At 40.5% G+C, this 17,742-nt stretch overlaps 1 protein-coding gene across 3 annotated transcripts in view; it reads left to right on the plus strand.

Annotated features, from left to right (window-relative positions):
• LOC112572972 (proton myo-inositol cotransporter-like) overlaps positions 1 to 17,742 on the plus strand; it is a 35,780-nt gene that overhangs the window by 5,809 nt on the left and 12,229 nt on the right. For all 3 annotated transcript variants that reach the window (XM_025252997.1, XM_025252996.1, XM_025252994.1), the window contains exon 4: positions 3,100 to 3,921. In XM_025252997.1, coding sequence (XP_025108782.1) covers positions 3,100 to 3,921 — 822 coding nt within the window. The remainder of the gene's footprint in view (positions 1 to 3,099; positions 3,922 to 17,742) is intronic.

Consider the following 17,742-nt stretch of genomic DNA (forward strand, 5'->3'; position numbering starts at 1 on the left):
CTTGTCTCCCCTATCTCCCTCTATCTCGCCATCTCTCTTCTCCCCCAGTCTTATCATCATCACCGTCATCGTCGTCGAAGAAGATAGATGCATGCATGTGCCTGCACTCTTTAACATACAATGGTTGCCACGTGCTTTTTCATCCTGCATCATCAACCCATCTTTCGTCTCCTTGCGAGAGTCTCGGCTATCCAATCAACCACCGGAAGTCCTCGACAACTCGCAGTGGCGGTGAGCCCATCACATACCTGGCAACTTCGACACAGATTCTTTGCTCAGGAATCAGTTGCTTTTGCATCTTATTGTCTCTAAAAGCAAAAAAAAAAAAAAAAAACAACTCGGTGAAATATCCAAACTGTTTGGATTCCTCTTATCAGGGCGCCTGTGATTGTTGGATCATCAGCAGCATCTTCATCGACATCGCTTCATTAATATTTCAAAATAGACTACTGTATTCACACTACTTATTATGGCTTACATGAGGTGTACAGTATGGCTGACCATACACACGAGTTCTTATGTCTAGTTGATAGACTCTGTCTAACTCTGGCACTCGTAATCTCTATATTTAGGATCTTCTCCAGTCGCCATTTTCGTCATATACATAAACTATTAATCTTATAGATTTTTTCTTTTTTTCTTTTTTCTTTTGTCTCATTGACGTGATTCACGAGTGGTAAGACGACTGCTTGGTGGCTTCTGGAAGTTCTTTGATGTGGTAGCTAGCTTGTCAGTTCTTGTAGAACCACCCACGCACGCACGCACTCACGCTCACAGCAGAATATATTTTTACCGAAAGTATGGTGACACGGTTCCTGTACTGAACGACAGCAGAAATCGTGTCACAACTCCTACAGCATACGACAGCAACGATTGGTCATCTCGTTTTCTGTTTCCTACCTTTTCTTTTCAGTGCCAGTTGCTTTTTTGCTATCAATGTTTGGGAAAAAAAAAAAAGAACTAAAAACAAATTCATTCCATCCAAACCTATATCTTAGAAACAACAAGAGCAGCTACAAAACTCGTTCAATCTTTCGTCCGGTCATGAATGAAGCTTTGGTGCTACACAATCATTATCTTGTGTTGTCGGTGTCGGCTGTACTTCTTCCATCTTTGCTCAGCTCGTCTTTCTCGTCGGTTCTTCTACTTGAGCAGTGAGCGATGCTCGTGCTTCCAGGGCCAGCGTCACGTGAGGTAAAGCGGAGAGTGATGGATGCTGTGCTGCTTCCTTCCGAATGAATAAATCTCCATACCTAGGACTCCCTATGGCTTCTTGCACTGCCCGTGAGCATGCACCGTTAGTCTCAAACACAGTAGACTAAGGTGGTCTCCAAAACCTCAGAAAGCAATCAATTTATTATTTATTTACTTTCTTTTCGTGGTTTGCCTTTATCTTTATTCATGCCAAAGATTCTATTCCTTTTACTGAACATTTCTTCTGAAGATGATTAGAATGATTACCAATCTAGTATCAATTAAGTTTAGTTTTAAAAATTAATTTCGTTTACAGATGTTTTATTTTTTCGTTCGACCCGAGCTAGCGTTAGTTAACAGTTGTGCTCTTGGCTGTGTGGCCCTTTGCGCCTGTGATAGCAAACCTAACCGACATTATCGGCCTCAGGACGAGAAAAGCCAGGTACAAGTGGTCCCCATTTGCACCAAGAAGCTCTTGTGCAACCTGCGCCTACCTTGTGTACAAGTGTGAACTTGTCATCCTCCTCGCCGACCCTTACCTTCAGCCGTCAGGTCATCTACAGGTTACGTGTCACCCAAGGAAGCTGAGGAATGTTTTATATCCGAAGTATTAGTATATTAGAAGGAGCAGATCTTGCGAAAAAGAAAAGAAAGAAAAAACAATAAAAGTACCCGAAAACAGTTTGGCAGAGGGCCAGACACCCTGTGAAAGACAATCCAAACCTGCACCCGCTATTCCTCGATTGAGGATTTGCAGTCTTCAGTTGTTTTTTTTTTTATTTTTTTAATTTTTTTTTCTACAAGCGGAGAGACAAACAATATATGTGAGCAAGAACTTTCACCTGTGTGTCGACCTGTGTGTGCGTGCTTTGTATATATATATATGTGTGCTTTGTGTGTGTCGTGCTACACCAAGTCAGCAAAGAAATGCAAAATCCAAACAAAAAACAAACTTGAATTTCGAAGACAGCGATCTAATCATCATTTCCCCCATTTTTTCTCAGTTTACCCGAATGGCTATTTGTCGTCAGCACGCGCCCGCTCGTGTGGTACAGAGGCGTGCGGACTGTGCCGGCCACCGAGTTCGCGTGCGCGTGCGTGCGTCAGAGCAACTCTCTATGCAAGTGGGGACAATCGTGTGTGTGTGAGTGTGTGTGTGTGAGTGTGAGATAGAGGTGCCCTGTGTGTGTGTGAGAGAGAGAGAGAGAAGCCCTGTGTGTGTGTGTTTTTCAGACGCGCGCGCACGATCTGTGCGTCAAGTAGATGGCAGCGTAAAGAGGACAGTAGCCAAGATTCCTTTCTTGCCTAGAGAGGTGGTCACAAACTGGGTTTACATGTGTGATACTTTTTGTTTTAAATTCATTCTCACCTTATAGATGTTGTATCTATGTACCACTCCTTTGCCCTCCTTTAACCAACACTGGATTTTTTTCAGTCCTTTTCTTCTTTTTCTATCTCTTCCATATCGACAGCATCAGATACGTATTTTCACCTCTAGATAACCACAAAATATCAAATACTGCTCTTAGGTACATGTCTAGCAAAAGCAGCGCTCTCTGGCGGAAATCATCTTGCATACAAAATAGATGAGGGAGGGGTAGAGTGGTGGCGTTGCAGTGGGAGGGTAGGAGAGGAGGTGGCTAGCGAAGTCGTATGAAGGCATGGGTGGGATGTGATGGGGTGGGGTAGCCGTGTGGGTGGAGGCTCGAGAAAAATAATTATTGGAAAAGATTACAGATTATACAACAAGGACAAAGCAGACACTTATACGATGCATGCACACCCACACACGAACGCACGCAAAATCTCCACTATCGGATAAGAGAGAGAGAGGTGGACAGAGGTTTTCAACTGATTACAGCGCCAGGTATCTCAGAATTTTTTTCTTGATCTTTGTGCGAGCAGGTGGGGTTGGCCGCGGGCCAGACACCCTATATAAGACCTTCCAACACTCGCACCCGATCCTCCGAGCACCCGACGAGCCAGCGTCAGACCCGCAGCTCGAGAACCTCGTGGAGTTGGACAAGCCACCGCAGGCGTCGGCACCCTCTGAGATCTACCCGACTCTGCCGCTTCCACCCGGCGACGTGGTCGAAGCCACCCCAGGATCCTCATCGATCAGTCGTGAGCAGCATCTGGCGGACGAGACACCACTGTCCTTTCGTGCTCGGGACGGTCAAGCATCTGATCGAGCTCTTTCACGAGGTTTAATTCCCCACCAACCACCAGAGGTACCGTTGGGAGACACTGACATTTGTCGTAACGACCAGCAATCGAAGATGGAGAGAGACAAAGATTCTTGGTCCAACGGCAAAGGTCCTGACACCTCGAGCCCCTACACCTCCAAAACCGAGATCTTGACCGATGGAGGCTCGAACGGTCCGAAGGGTGCACCTGGCAGCCGTCAGTTCGTGTACGTGTTGGCTTGCTTCGCGACCATCGGCGGACTGCTGTTTGGTTACGATACGGGAATCGTTTCTGGTTCCATGCTGAGCATCAAGGTTGTCTTCAAACTCAACACCGTCTGGCAGGAGGCCATCGTCTCCGGCACCATCGCCGCAGCAGCAGTCTTCTCGCTCGTCTCCGGTGTCGTCTGCGACCTCCTGGGTCGCCGAGTGACCATCATGGCGGCTTCCTTCATCTTCGCGGCGGGAGCCATTGTCATGGCCGTGTCCCCAACCAAGGTGGTGCTGCTGGTGGGAAGAATTATCGTCGGCGCTGGCATTGGTGAGTGTCGGGGTTTCTAGTTTTGCTGCTGTTGTCGCTGAATGATGCAGGTGGGTGATCTTTGCTTTGCTATGGTTGGGTGGTGAGGCACATAAGTTTCGTGTTTGTTGGACTGAGTGTGGGTTTAGTTTTCCGTTATATGTCTACGTCACTTTGTTGTGAGTTATTATCTGGTGCACGTGCGTCTCGTGGTAGCTGGAAAGAGTGTGGGTATGTTTTTAGGTTAGGGGTAGATATAAGAGGCTGTTGGCATTTGTTGTGGTTTTCTTTTTGTAGGTCTGGATTGTTTTGGAATAAGTACGGGTCTGGTGTGTTTGGGATTAAGTGGGGCTGTGAAGTGTTTTGGAAATCTGGGTCTGGTTTTGGATTAAGGTTAATGTAGGCTCTCACAAGCCGTTACTTGTGTTTGTCTTCAATACGGACAAAACTGATTTAGACAACCAGACGACGAGGTGACTATCCACGATCTTGTCTCATATTGTTTGCAGGACAAACAAGACGAAATTTTTAAATTTTTCTTTCAAACAAAATCTTGAGCTAATTTTAATAATTTGTTTTTAAAGAAGAAAAAGCGAAAGAAAGAAAGGCAACACGAGATGTTTAAGGCAATAGCTTGGTATGTATTAACTGTAACTACTGGAGTGTTAATCGTGACTTATATTTTACATATTTACATGTCACCTCAAGTTTATTCTTTATTTCCATTACACATCATCTAAGTTTTGCGTCTTGCCAAGTCTGTACTTTGTGTGGTGTTATCTTTGTGTGTCTGCACATTACCGGCTTATATGGAAAATATTACAGATTTCTTCCCTTGAAGCCTTACATTTTATATCTTATTTATCTCTCAGGTGATTGCGCGCTATTTAAATAGATATTTCATTGGATTGTAGCCTTAAATTTTGAACCTCTTTCGCTGTCTGTAATCACACGGACGTTTTAACCCTTGGGTGATCTGTTGTTACATTTGTCTCTTGTCCTCCTTTCTGTGCCCGACTTGTGGTGACTATCTCCAGGTTTTTTTTTACATTTAGTTATCCATTCTGTTATTTATTTGTCCATTCTTTTATTCTTTCTTTCATCATTTATTTCAATAATTTAGTCTTTTGTCTTTTCTTTTACTTTTTCATTCCTTCTTTAAACTCCATGCTGACAGTGAACGACAAAGCAAAGCCTGACATTTTTGAGGCGGGGTTGCTGCCCTCCCTCTCTCCCTGGTTAATACTCCACTGGTCTCGGCACGAACCACTTTTTAGAATTCTTAAAACTGTCTAGGATGATGTCTGTAAAACTTGACAATAAAAGAGTATTAGTGCCTTAAAAAATATATTTTAAGCTCGGCCTTGAACAACTGTCTTTTTATTGAAACGAGAAATTGTCTGTAAACAATGTTGTTTACACAGTCCTGTAGAAAAGCTCAGTTGTGTCTAGAATGTTTTGTCATTTATTGACGACCATGAAAATTGTGAACGTCCTTCACAAAGTTTGTAATAATGGACTAGAGTGAAATTGTCTACATCATTATTTCCTGCTGTTCAGGTGAGCAGTTCCACATCCTCTTGAACAGACACGAAGTCCAAACATTGCGACACCCTGACGATTGTCACGGATGTTTGAACTCATGTCCGTCACTTTTCCTGACGAATTCTTGCAAAACATTCGATACACAATAACAAACAATGTAGCGAAGAAAATTCTCTACAGAGGAAGTTCGTAAAAGAGATAACAACTGAACCGACAGGACAAGCACACACACTTCTGCTCACAAATTAAGTCTGTACACCTTTGGTTGTGGATCTGTATTGAACTTCGATATTACACCCGCTTTTATTTTGTGGGTTTTTTTTTTTTTAAATCTTTATCTCGGGTACGAGTGAATATTAGTCGTAAGAACAACAAATATGAACAAATTATCAGAAACGATCGACAGAATAAATAATGAAAGAAATTAAAATATAGGAGATAGATTAAGATGAGATAGAAGGATAGAAAAAAGGGAATATTGAAAGATAGAAGAAAGAAAAAAGAGAAAGATGGACATGGAGAACAATGGAGAAAGGGAATACAAAATAGAAGAAAGAATAAATAGAAGAAAAAAAGGCATTAAAATCACTCGAGTAAAAGCCTTTTTTTCTGTTTGACCGAGATTAATTAATTACAAGATGCTAAGGCGTAGCTCATTAAGAGCTTAGCTAATTATAAGATGCTAATTCTGAACACTTGAGTGCCTTACTCTGTTGTGTTTGCAAGCTCATAAACATTAGTTCCATTATTTTTTTTCTTTCGTATATAATATAGACAGCCTAATTAGCATAGGCTCGGTCCAGGTGGGTTTTTCTTTGTTAAAAATTAAACTTTCCACTTCTTATTGTGTCAAACTAAAGGCAGCTCTCTGTTCATTCGCCATCAGCTTGGGTTTGTCTTGAAGGCATTTCTAACTCGAAAGAAATTCGAAAAAAATAAACCACGTGTGATCTACTTTCCAGGGTCTATAGTGTTAATTGTGCCACCATAGGCCTCCCCCATTTGTCCAATAGGTAAGTAATTTATCAAAGATATATTTTATCGGTCGTAATGCCCGTTATCGGTTTTGACCTTTGTGACCTAGATATTCAATTAAAGATTAGAGCTGATACGACTGTTTCGCAAAGTTGATTTTACTTCACTCCTTCCCTAGAGAGCAATGAAAGTACACTTGCGTAACTTTCGGGTACGTGAAAAAAAAAAAATAAAAAAATGAGAGAATGTGTTTGCGCACGTGTTTGAGATAAAGGGGGATAACTGCACAATTTCGTGACAAGTGAGGGAGGGGGTGCTATGTTATTCGAGGGTGGAGGTGTAGATAACCAGCTCAAGCCTAAGAACATCTGTAGCTGATGATCGAGTAGATACACCTATCTTGATGATAGAAAGCACTGACCAGTTCTGTAAACATCTTCGATGCTGGTTGCGCCATCATTGTGAAATTATCGCCCCTTTCTCACCTATTATGTGATTTTCTTACAGATGTTTAGAACACGTTTTCTTTTCAGAGGAAGAATAGTTCCCTGAGGATTTCCATACGAGTGCTACTTAAAAATTACTCCGCGAAATATGATCGTTTATAGGTGAGGGGTGAGATGGCCCGGGTGGCGCATAGGTCGGGTGTTTGCCCTGACAGCAAGCCATAGGTTAGGGTCAGCTGCGTACGAGTTTACATTTCTTTCCTTCCATCTTTCTGATTGTCTCTGTGGCTCTCTCCCTATCTTTAGGGTTGCGTCCCTTTCTGTCTGTTTTTCTCTCAAGTTCATCTCTGCCTGATCCTGGGTTTAAAAGTGTTGGTCATGTGAATGTTTGAAGATTTGAAAGTATGTGAATGGGTGGATACTTATGTATTTTGATGTGTCGTCACATTTAAATTTTGGGCTGTTTCTTTGGTGTATCGGTGGTCATTCATTATTTCACGAATAGGTTTCAGAGTCATTGCATTTGTTTACTTCATCCTGTCTGTCTACCCATCCAGCCAACCATACATTCATCTCTACCTCTAGAATCGCCAGTCTCTAATTCCTTGGATTAAAAACGAATTCACTAACTTCTTTTCTCTTCTGTTACACATCTGAGACTGTCGATCTGTCTTTATCTGACATTATTTTCTTGGTCTTATTCGAACTCCTTTGAGTGCTCTTTCTGCACAGCCATCGATTCAACCGGAAGTTCCCTCCTCCTCTCAAAATCTTGCGCAGTTTCCCTCCAAGGCCCTTCTTCGCGGACACGTGACCAGGCCACGCCCATCGGCCATCTCTTACATCCTCCTCAGCATTCAGATTCCCGTGACCTCCATGATCCACCAATCGCTTTTTTTAGACGCCTTATCACTAACAGACCAAACATCTTCATCAACCCACATTAAACATCTAGTTCAGCTCACTGCTTTTTTTCTCTCTTCTTCTGTCACGAGATGATTTATAGTCTTATGAAGCTTTTCTCGTTTTTACTAAAAATGTGATTTCTTCTGTAAGTTAAATGTCTTTTCGTATCTCTTTTTGTGACAGTATTCCTCTTTCATGTCCCTTATTCATTATTAATGTGAATATTCTCTTTTTTTGTCTTGAAACTTGTTTGTCAGATGACTTTCCTATCGTGTCACTATTTATGTCTTCTGATCCTCTGTCATGAGTATATTTTAAACACAAAGCGATCTATTTTTGATGTCCGTTATTTATACTCATTGCCTTACATCTAAAATACAGAAAATTCAGTAACAGTGATATTAAATGTTTCGGGAACCTTCTAGCAGTTTTAAGTATTAGACATTTCGTTTTTTTCACAAAGGTTTGCGTCTACTCTGCAAGTTGTAATAATGTCAAGAATGTGTCTACTGAATCAGACGGGCATTTATTTTAAATGCTGTAGGTTGTACCAAAAAATTGAAGCAATTAGTCATTTATTTCCTGCATTTAAAAGTTAGCTCAGCATTAATGATTGCCATACGTCGACACAATACACAATGGCTTGATAACCTGGCAGAGAGCGATTCGAATCCAATGACGAGATTCATACCAGGACATATACCGCTGTATGAGTATATCTGTAACCGCAGATGAAGAATTGAGGACATGTTCAAGATTAAAGAGCCCCTGTCATTATCGCCAAGCAGTTCTGGCAAAGTGACATAAGGTCAAGGACGCCGATGACAAGGTCACCCTCCCTGGAGACCGACGAATGTGAAACTCTTGCACGAAAGTAATCTTGTGTTGTAAGCAGCGAGCTCAGACACGAAATAACATGTCATCATGTTTTTTTAAAATTTATTTTTGAAGGTTTGCGTACAGTAATGATTATAATGAGTAAAGCAAACACAAAGGTTGTATAGCCAGCTGGGGATGAGGAGCGATACATTGTAATGATTCATCTTGACTAGGTATTTGGTGTAATAATAATAATAGTAATACAATTACTACAACTACTACTACTACTACTAATAACAACAACTTGGATACTTTGTAAGTCCTATCAGTGATAAAGGTAGACTTTGTGTTAGAAAGAAGAAGCATGGAGAAGGCCTATCCAGGCCTCAGTCCGCGACACCATTGAGTTCTCTGATTACCAGGCTACTTGACCTCCGATAAACACGTTTGTAGCACTTCCATACATAAAACTCAATCAAAGTTTTGACATTACCTGCCATATTCGCGTCTCAATAAATAAATAAATTAATTAATAAGACGCGAAGACCTCAGCAAACTAGTTTTAGGGTCAAGGCTGTGCAGGACATGTCGGGTGTAAGGATATTTTTAGGTGATGTCATGGTCATGGGGGCATGTAACCTACATCTGCTCCCCGTTATCTTTCAATAGCTCTTCAGCAAATAATCTCTGGTCGAAAATATTTAAACTAAGTAGGGAGTGAGTATCAACTACTCATGATGCTGATGCTGATGCTGCTGATGATGATGACGATGACGACGAAGACGACGACTTATTTTATAGCTCACTTTCACGCCCATGAAGTGAAGCTCAGTCCCCAATATAAAGATACTCGAAACACAATTCATAAGAAAGTCAAAGAGCACAATGGTGATAGCTGAAATCTCAGATAACAGAACAATATGTGGTAAAGTGCAGGATAAATAGTGAAGTTCTCTGTAGCATGAATAATGAAAGGCTTCTAGTGTAGATAAAGCAATCACAAGGAAGGTGTTGATCGATGTGACAATGAGGTTAGCAAAAGAGAGATCACTCCAATCTGATAAAAAGAAAAAAGACAAACAAACAACTAAATAAAACATTTTTCTGGAGGCAGTTGATAGAGGTTTAGTAGCAAAACTACTTAGTCATATGAGCAGTCCGTCAGTACTGAACAAACATTGGAGTATCACGATTTTTCAAAGTACCAGAACTACTTACTTCATTAAAACCTAGATTGAAGGACTGTTTACAGTTTATTAAGAACTGGATCATTGAATTACATACTTCATTTAACCACTTTAAGATACAATGAATATAAAACTATTAACTGTCTAGTTTCAGAGTCATCTGCAACGCTCGTGTCTGTATATAAACACATATAACTAGGTATGTACAGGTAGTCCTCGACTTACGACGGGGATCCGTTCTCAACGCGGCGTCGTAAACCGAATTTCGACGTAAGTCGGATCATACTTTCATACAGTACTGTACCACAATAACAGTACAGTACTACAAACACTTAGCCTATCCTAACACCTATCCTAACACAGTACCCTACATAATTATCAATAAACATAAGTACAGTAAAATATTGTAGTACAGTACGTTTAATAATGAAATACTGTACTGTAAGTGCTGTAACAGTAATAAACAGTGTTAGGTTAGGCAGACGTTTCCAAAACAAGTCTGTCTCATCCACGTTGAACACTTGTTGAGCACAGTAACCACCCTCCTCAATTATCTTCGCCAATGCATTAGGAAACTCAGTTGCTGCTTTCTCATCAACACTGGCAGCTTCACCTTGCACTTTAATGTTATGGAAGTTGGCACGATCCTTAAACCTCATAAACCAACCCCTATACTCGCCAGAAATTCTTCACTTTCACTTCCTTCCCCCTTTTTCTCTTTTCAACGCCTCAAACAGTAACCTAACCTTCTCCTGAATAACCATAAAACTCACAGGGATACGGCGTTGATTTTGGTTTTCCAACCAAAGCGCCAATAATCTGTCCATCTCAATAATAAGCCCGCTACGTTGCTTTGTTATCACTGTCGCTGTAAGTGGAAATGAGTGTCGTAACCACGAAACGACGTAACTCGAGACCGTCGTAACCCGAGGACTACCTGTATAAATATTTGGATCTGAATATATAAATTCAGATGCATATAAACGCAGTTATAAACTCTTACTCGCGTGTGGATAGACACAGCAAAGAAAGAAATATTGAATAAAGACATTAAAATATTCAGAATCCACAACAACAAATCCAACAACAACAACAACAGTTACAAAAGAAATGTGAAGTTGATATCAACACATGTTTTAAACTGTGTTGAAAGAAAACCAAGGAGTGTCCACTTCTGACAGCAGCAAGAAGGCCTCACAAGGATTGCTACCTGCCAGTGCATACAACCTGTAGTCCCTGTAATTGATACCGGTAATGGTCTGGGTGCAAGATAAGGTGTGGTGTAGCACCGGCCAGTCCTTGAAACCTTGCGTTGGTGACGTCACAGAGGCGGGTGTCGGGTGTCGGGTGTCGAGGGGGGACGCTAGCCACAGACGACCAGATAAAGGGAGCGGAATTCTTCTGTCACCGGGCGTCCAGTCAGACAACTTTTCTATTTGGGATTTGCCTGTCATGTGGACGATATCATGCAACTGCGGCCTGCCCTGTGCAAATCCATTCATTTTTTTATTTTATGTTTTTTTTTTTTTGGGTAATCGCTGTCGTGGTTTTCGATCACAAGCCCGAGTTTTCTCTTTCCTTCCAGCGTCTTGGTTTTTTTTTTTTGTTTTTTTTTATTCTCTTTTGCTCTTTCATTCGTGGTGTATGTATCTGTTTGTCTTCCACTTCATTGCTTTGATCTGTCTGTCTACTTCACTCCCGCTATTTTTGTCGTTGGTGCCCTGCTTACCAGTATAAATTTTTCTTTGTAAGATTCTATTCCTTTAATGGCTCTCAAACATTTTAATCCACAAGTCCAATGAGTATGACAGTACATTCTTGTCCAAAGGTTTTCTTAAGTTCTTTGGAACCTCTATCTTGCTAAAGAGAGACAGGTGACACTTGGGGAAAGAGCAGGTTTGAGGAAATCAGTTTAATTTGTCTTTTTATTAGATAGGTCAATTTTTTTGAAATTTTGACAGAAATGTGCTATTTTTTGTTTATTATACAAAATAGAAAATACTACCTCATTAAACAGTTTACATAAAACAACATAGACTTAGGAAAAAAACTCATCCCTGGCAATGTACACAAAATCTTTCATCAGCCTCTTATCATACCCAACCCTAAGAAAGAGGCCGCTAACCATAGAAGCATAGGCTATGTTAGCCCTTAACCCTATAGTTGCACCTTACACAAACAGAAATAGCTTTTTTGAACAGCAATCATACTTAAAAATATATTTATATATACACATACAAAGCCACATACCATACACAATGACATTCTAACAAATATGGTGTAGGCAATTAAAGATAGTGCCATTATTTAAGAAGTGACTTGGCTAAATGAGGGCCACTGTTTCCAAAAGGATATCTGTGAGCCATTAGTAAATGCCACATATTGCTTCACAATATATCATGACTTTAAAAATGGCCTAAACTTATCCACTGTTGGTATTGCCTTCAGGAACCTGCAGGTAAACATGTTAACATCACTCCTAACAACCTTTCCCATAATGCTAGTCCTTTTTCACACCCTTCTTTTTGCAATATCATGTTACTCTCAGTTCTAGCTCTTGTTATTTGGTTCCTCTTTGTGTTTTCTTTATTTGATTTTATTCTTTGTTTAGTATGGTTGCTTATTCTTTTATAGTTCATGTGTTATTTGTTTTCCTGTCCCTCGTATACTGTCCATGTTTTGTTCTTGTTCTTAAGCGCTAAGAGCATGCTCCTTAGGAGTGTGAATATGAGCTTTACAAATTTTGTATTATTATTATTATTATAAAATTTTGCTAGAAGAATAATGAAGTTCAAAGGCTTGTCAACCCTTTCAGTTCTACCAATATCAAACAACACAATTTCTTTACAGATCCTAACTTCCTCTGAATAGTTCTGGTTATTTAACATATTCCATAGTTGGCCCCAAAAGCTTTTACTTAATGGACAGTGCCAGAATATGTTTTCAATGGTTTCATTGTCCTGTTTACACAAACAACAAAAAGGAGATGTAGAGTGCATACATTTAAAAAGAAACGAGTTTGTGGGTAGGATCCGATGTAAAATTCCTATCTGAAACCATCTCAATGGGGTAGCTATAGTAGTATTAGAGGGCTTTAAAAAATATAATGCCCAGTTATATTCTTTAAATCCCACCTCCCTATTTCTGAGTGCAGATGGATACACTTTATTGCCTTGAACAATGTTTGAAAGTTTTATTACCTTTTCTTATAATAGCCCATCCCCTATTAACAGGTTCATTCTGAGAGACTAACAGGTGATTACACTTCATTTGATATTGTGTTGTGGACTGTATCAGGCACATGTAGATTAAGGAATCTGTGAATTCACTCACTGTCTACCTTAGAAAGCTCTCTGCAGTCATTTTTGTGAACCTTTAAAACGGAGATCTTTGCATTATCCTCCGATCTCTTATGACTATAGGCTTGCTTCATAATTAGGAGAATCTGAAACAGGTTTCTGGTCCAAAGCTAACCCCGAGGTAAAGCTACCTTTGCTTTATGACTATTGCCCCAAGGCTGCACGCGCTACCCGTCGACCCTCGGATGCCTTTTGCTCTCCGCACTCCTGGACTTAAGGTTGTCTGCCAACGAGGGCACTACGTACACCCGTACGAGGTCAAGCGATACCCGGGGTGAGCAGCTTAGTGAATAGGTCAGGAGTGCAAAAAGCCGAAGGTCACTATGGGGCTGCCGTTGCCTTTGCTCTGGCGGACTACTATCTTGGGTGCAGAGGCTGTGTCGATGTTTATCTAAACTTCTGTACACAGGACAAAGCCTCACATGGAAGACAAAACTCAAGCAGGTTGAAAATACATTGACTAAGGACAATTTTTTTAATATCTAGACATCTGCAGAAGAAGAAGAAAATTAAACACTACATTAATTCAAAACAATGCATTAAAATAACAGACTGATTAGGACATGTACAAACATGTAGGGTTGATATCTGAATTGACAAGGGTTTCCTTTTTGGCTGTAGCACAAACAGTATGTGGTAGGTGTTCATTTTGTCAGAGCGAGTGATAGGTGTTTAAGTTGGGTCATTGTTAGCCATCGTACAAGTAGCTGCAGATTGACACTTTCTTTGGTACCTGTTCAAAACCTTATTTTTCTTTTACTTTATTCACTTTGCTTTTAGAAACTATGGTTCTTGATTTTTAAAAATCTTTTAAATATGCATAAAACACCAAAATATAAAAAGAGGCAAAAATATAGTGCTGCCATGCAATGTAAAAATCAGAATTGGTGTAGGTTATTTAATATTTAAACATGTTTATGTCTGGCAGATGTCTTCATGCAATCCTATTTGTATATTAAAAGTGTAGTACTAAAATGATCTATTATTAGAAAACAATGTTTTTTGCCTTTCCAATGATATATTAAGCAACTAGTTTTAGTAGTATCACTCCGGGACAACAACGACATAAAATGTCCCCACTACTACTACTGCTGCTACTACTACTAATAATAATCAATAAGATTTTGCTTATTATTTTTGCCTATTATAGCCTCTGACCGGCAACGTACGGTGGGTTCCTCTTTCAAACTCCTGTAAATGGGCTTTGTTAATGTTTAGAGTTCAGAAAGCTTCTAAATTGATTGGTTAGAGCAGATAAAGCAACACGAGAGTTCTAACAGGTCACGGGCTTTAGAATACATGAAAGTGTTCTTGTTTCAACAAGTGTTCTAGTTTGTGTTCTAAGGTGTGCTTCAGCAGCAAGGTAACGAGAGAAAATAATATGGAAGGTTCGAAAGGGAATAAGAGAAATATCAAAGAAAACATGAGAGAGAGACATACACTTAGGAAAGCCAGAGAAGGGTAAGCAGTGTTCACACCCTGAAAGCCGATATTCAAATCCACCTTGCGCAAAACACCTCTCGTACACTCCAGTCTTTTGATGCCCGGCCGTTCACGAGAAAAGAAAGAATTTGAATTGTTTTCTCAGCGATCACCTGTCTTCAAAACAGGCCGAAAATATTATCAAACGATGTGAAATCGATGACAAGACTGGGTATCAGGATTTGCCACAGATTCCGGCAGCTGTGTTGCTCCCAGCGACAAACGCGGTGAGACCTTGGACGACATTATTCACGCATGCGCATTGTGCATCCACTGGAAGAAAAGTGGTGGCCACCTCATCCTTCTTGTGAGAAAAAAAAAAAAAAAAAAAACTCATTTCGTTTCGAAATGTCCCTCGGGAATTATTCTTTATTTTCAGATTTCTTCTGAAAGGGAAACACGTTATGGCGAAATAATGAGGCAGGAAACTAGGTTAATATGAGATTTATTCCTATCAAGACTTATTTTAATGAGAAAAAACCAAGCCTGTTTTGCTTGGAAATTATTGGATGATAAAATTTGTGTTAAATCAACAAAATAAAGAAAAATAAACAAAACAAGATCTGGTAGCAAGTACCCCATAACCTTTTGCCATTTATTTCAACACATCAAAATTCATCTGAAAACTTTATTATCATAGAGTTTTCTTCGACATAGCAATTGCTTAGAAATAGTAAGTAAATAACATTGTTCAGATTGCAAATCTGTCTGTAAATCCACTGATAAACTGATAACCCATCTGTTTCTTTCAAACCAGTCTTAAACTACCAAAAAACACTTCTGTCCATTTTTTTTACTTTTCCTGGTGTTTTATATATTTGTTCACTTTATTTGTTCTTCATTTGTTCTTTTTTCTGCGCAATGAGCATTCTTCGGAATGGATACCTGCGCATTACAAATCGACATCATCATCATCATCGGGTTTATGGCGAGAGCTAACTCGACCTCTGTTTCAATCTCGTCGACACTCGTTGGTCCACCGGCAAACTATTGAAAGCGGACTAACTAGTATGCTCGTAGAGCCTCTGTCCACCCAACGGATAGCATCATGGTCCTCTCTATGTACTAATCTTCTGTCGTGGGCTTCTGCCCGTGATGAACAAATGTTTCTTTTTGTTCAGCAGTGCTTTTAGGCCCTTGGTCACCCAAGGTTTGTTGTTAGGATAAACATACACTGCTTTGATGGACTGGTGCAATCAACACTATTTTACTCCTCACTTTTACTCCTAACTGTGTGTTAAATGTCTGTATGGGTATGTGAGCAAAGACAAATTTCTGCCCTGGATCTCCTGGGCAGACAATAAAGTCTGTTTTGATTTGATTTTGATTTTTGATTTGATCATCATTCTGGCTATCATGCAGTGGACGGACTCCTTGCTCGGTCATGGTTCTCAAACCGCTTCAGTTCCCGAATATCATTTCCGTACAGCTTTAGTTCACACTCGTTATTTCCTTTCAGATCTACATCTTGTCCAGAATGTACCACGAAGCATGTAAAGCTCTCTGCCCGATATCTTGACCGAAATTTTAATATCGAGGAAAATTAATCAAGGAATCAGTTATTTGTTTAAGCTGTTGATTACAAACGGTGAGATTTTCCACATGAGACTTTGACACCAGCTATACATCACGTGACCTTCCCTGAGAGAGAAGCACGGCATGGGCAGACGAAGTTGGCGTGGGTGAGTTGAACCAGAGTTGGATGAAAATGCGAGACAAGGAAGTGAGTCATCAGGCTTCTGAAGATGACATAAAAATATCCTTTCTGTTGTCATGGTGTGCGCTGTAATTGGTGAAGTGCAGCAAAGAAATACAATCTTTCTTGACAGACTTCAGGGCATGGGTAGATAATTGGTCCACAAATTATCCCCCGTAGATGACGTCATAGGAACAGGACACATCTATAATCCTGTAGTACCCTGTAACATTAAACAACAGTACAAAGCGCACATAAATAGGTAGGTGGATAGATAGATTGGCGGATGGATAATTTCCCACTACGCGATAGAGAGCGTGTACTACATACCCATATCTCGTCTTAGTATCAGGTCAAACCGACCAGGTACAATCCCCTTTCTAACCTTATTGACCAGCAGGATATAAACCATGGGTTGCATAACACACCCCCTATTGCTGCACTTTAGCTTACTTCATAACGATCCAATAAATCAGTCCCCACGACTGATTAGTCAGATATTTCAGGGTCACGCGGGTTAAGTCTTGTCTGTGGAACACCCAACCAGTTTGACCAAAGGTGAAAGCAGGTGTGTGAGGGGGGCACTGTTGCTTGGCACATTCAGAATGCGGACGCAGCTCTTTCCCCTGGAATGATCCTCAGACCGTCCTCTACCCTCACCCCAGTGTCTTTCCATCCCCAGGTTCACCCCGATGATAGACAAAACTGTCACAGCAAATTTAGAATTCGGTGAATGTATCTGTGTTTGATTCTGTGTGTGTGGTGGGGGGGGGGGGGAAAGAGGGGGGATAAGGGTTCGTGCGTGTTCGAATTATGAAAGGAGCTCGCTTGTAAGTAGATAGGCAAGTCTTTGCACTTTCATTCCTTACTCTTTGTCACGTGAAGCCAATTTTCAAATCTGATTGGCTGTTTGTTGCGCCATCATGCTGTCGTTGACATACCTCAGAATTTCTTCGGGACCTGAGTAAAATAGGTGCATATACATTTGGGTGTGAAAATGTTATCTTCAGATGGCAGTGCACTTATTCACCCGGTAAACATTGCCGCCATCTGTAAACCTGATTGGCTGATGCGAGTGTCATCATGCTGTCATTGACTCATCCCAATTTCAGTCAGACGAGTTAAAACAGTCCAGGTGTTTTCGAGTACATCAGTCTGAAAATGTTATCTTGAGAAGTCATTCCACAGATATTTACCCAGTAAACAACAGATAAGTTTCAACGTACTTCACTCGTCACTTTAAAAATCTTGTTACACGCCACGCCTTGTCATATCTCTTATTACTGAAAGGAGTGAAAAAAAATTGTTAGATAATCAGTTCGTTCTCTTTCTGTCCTTTAACCTCTTTTTTGCAAGAAGGGGAGCCGGGTGGTTTCGATCAACTTTAGCGAAGAAACGAGAAAAAATCCCTCACGTCTTTCTCCCTC

This window comes from Pomacea canaliculata, linkage group LG9 (assembly GCF_003073045.1).
Source record: "Pomacea canaliculata isolate SZHN2017 linkage group LG9, ASM307304v1, whole genome shotgun sequence".
In the NCBI taxonomy this organism is placed as follows: domain Eukaryota; kingdom Metazoa; phylum Mollusca; class Gastropoda; order Architaenioglossa; family Ampullariidae; genus Pomacea; species Pomacea canaliculata.